This window comes from Solanum lycopersicum, chromosome 3, assembly GCF_036512215.1.
Source record: "Solanum lycopersicum chromosome 3, SLM_r2.1".
Classification (NCBI taxonomy): Eukaryota; Viridiplantae; Streptophyta; class Magnoliopsida; order Solanales; family Solanaceae; genus Solanum; species Solanum lycopersicum.
In genome coordinates this window covers 5,684,230-5,685,808 of record NC_090802.1, presented here as the reverse complement: position 1 = coordinate 5,685,808, position 1,579 = coordinate 5,684,230, and the positions used below count along the sequence as shown (strand labels likewise).

Here is a 1,579-nt window from a genome sequence, read left to right as displayed (position 1 = left end):
TTTTGGTTCTTTTTTTCCCAACAAATGGTGACTAATTTGAAGTTTTTTTGTTCAGTTTTGTTTCTTAGATATTAATTTGGAAGTTTGTTGTTAATAGTTCAATATGACTTTTTTAAGTCGAAACCAAAAAAAGTGTTTAATTAATTGTATTAAATTTAGTTTAATTAACTATTTTTCCTCCCTAAAGTTTCATCTAAAGCCATAATTGTCATTATTGATTTTCTCATCGTCTCTTACTTTCTCTCTCTAAGCGTCAATGGCGTCCTCGAATTTCGCGCTTCTACTTCTCGCTTTCTCTCTCCTCGCCGTCTCCGCCGCCGCCCGGCCATGCAAAACCCTATTCTTCATCACCTCCACTTCCTATTACCAGATCCCCACAACTATTTCTCGAAACCCTAACCCTAACCCCAATTTCTTCCTCCGTAACCCCTCTATTTCTCCTCGATTCCGTGCTTTCTTCGTTACCACCTCCGGTTTCCGTGACGATGCTCCGAGATTTGGACTTCTTAGGCCATCAGTTTTCTTCCGAAGATCCGACCCATTTCTAATCCGTGGACCCGACCCGGTTTTCTTCGAACAAGAGGACGCTGTTGAACATGTGGAAGATGGAGAGGAACTGGAGAGCCGATCATCGTCGATGATTCCGGTGGAACTTTACTCGTCGGTGACGAGCTCAATCCGTGACCGGACCAAGGATATTATGAGGGTTGTTGGAGCTTTGCTTTTCGGTGTGGGTTGTGGTGCGTTAACTGCTGCGAGTATGTATTTGATCTGGTCGCTTTTCTGGCCTAACCGCTTCGAGTTTGAGGATTCTGATGATGAGTTCGAGGACGGAAATGACGATTATGATGTTACCAGTGCTAAGAAGATGGGATATGTGGCGATTCCGACTAAAGTTGTGGATGATGATTTGAAGAAGCCTGCTGCTCCGACTAAAGAAGTGGTATGAAAGGTGGTCTCTATGTGTAAGTGTTTGGTTAATAGGGGAACGTTTAAACAATTCTGCTTTTTGTTGAATGCATTTGTTATTGATGCTTCAAAAATTGATGAACAAATGTGTTGCATTACTGTGACTTTACTTTTGTTTATATGTTAGTATTGTAATGGAGGAGTGCATCCTCCATGTTCATTGGGTAGTATATCGTGTATTCACCATCGAACAAATATAAAAATTATGATGGTTTCTTATAATGTGATGTGCAATGCGCTACTCCTTGTGTTAAAGATGATAACTTGGAAGCTGACATTGTATTATCTGTGTGTTTCGGGTAGGACTTTGTAATTTTTTTGGATAGCCAAGATGTCTGTGTCAGCTTGTGTGTATGTCAACTAGTTCCATGGGATAATGCTACCTCTCACTAATGGGTGACTCCGACAGTAGGACTTGGTAATTATGTCTTTGGATTTATTATGTGTCTGCCAACATGATCCATGCACCAGAATTGTGATTTCCGATTCTGTTGCAGGTTTGCTACCAGTTTCTTTACTAGTTATTTAAGTTAAGGTTAGTAACTTTGTTTGAGTTGAGGGAATTCCAGAATATTTTTTCTTTGACTTTTGTTATAGTGTGCGTGTTGTG

The 1,579-nt window shown here is 40.3% G+C and overlaps 1 protein-coding gene across 1 annotated transcript; it reads left to right on the top strand.

Moving 5' to 3' along the window:
• On the top strand, window positions 1–1,191 carry LOC101259916 (uncharacterized). Its single transcript, XM_004234450.5, has one exon. It carries the CDS (start codon window positions 257–259, stop codon window positions 947–949), a length of 693 nt encoding a protein of 230 aa, XP_004234498.2. The 5' UTR covers window positions 1–256; the 3' UTR covers window positions 950–1,191.
• Window positions 1,192–1,579: the final 388 nt, after the last annotated feature.

Coding starts and splice junctions, on each gene's coding strand:
- LOC101259916 (XM_004234450.5), top strand. CDS start 257: ATGGCGTCCTCGAATTTCGCGCTTCTACTTCTCGCTTTCTCTCTCCTC.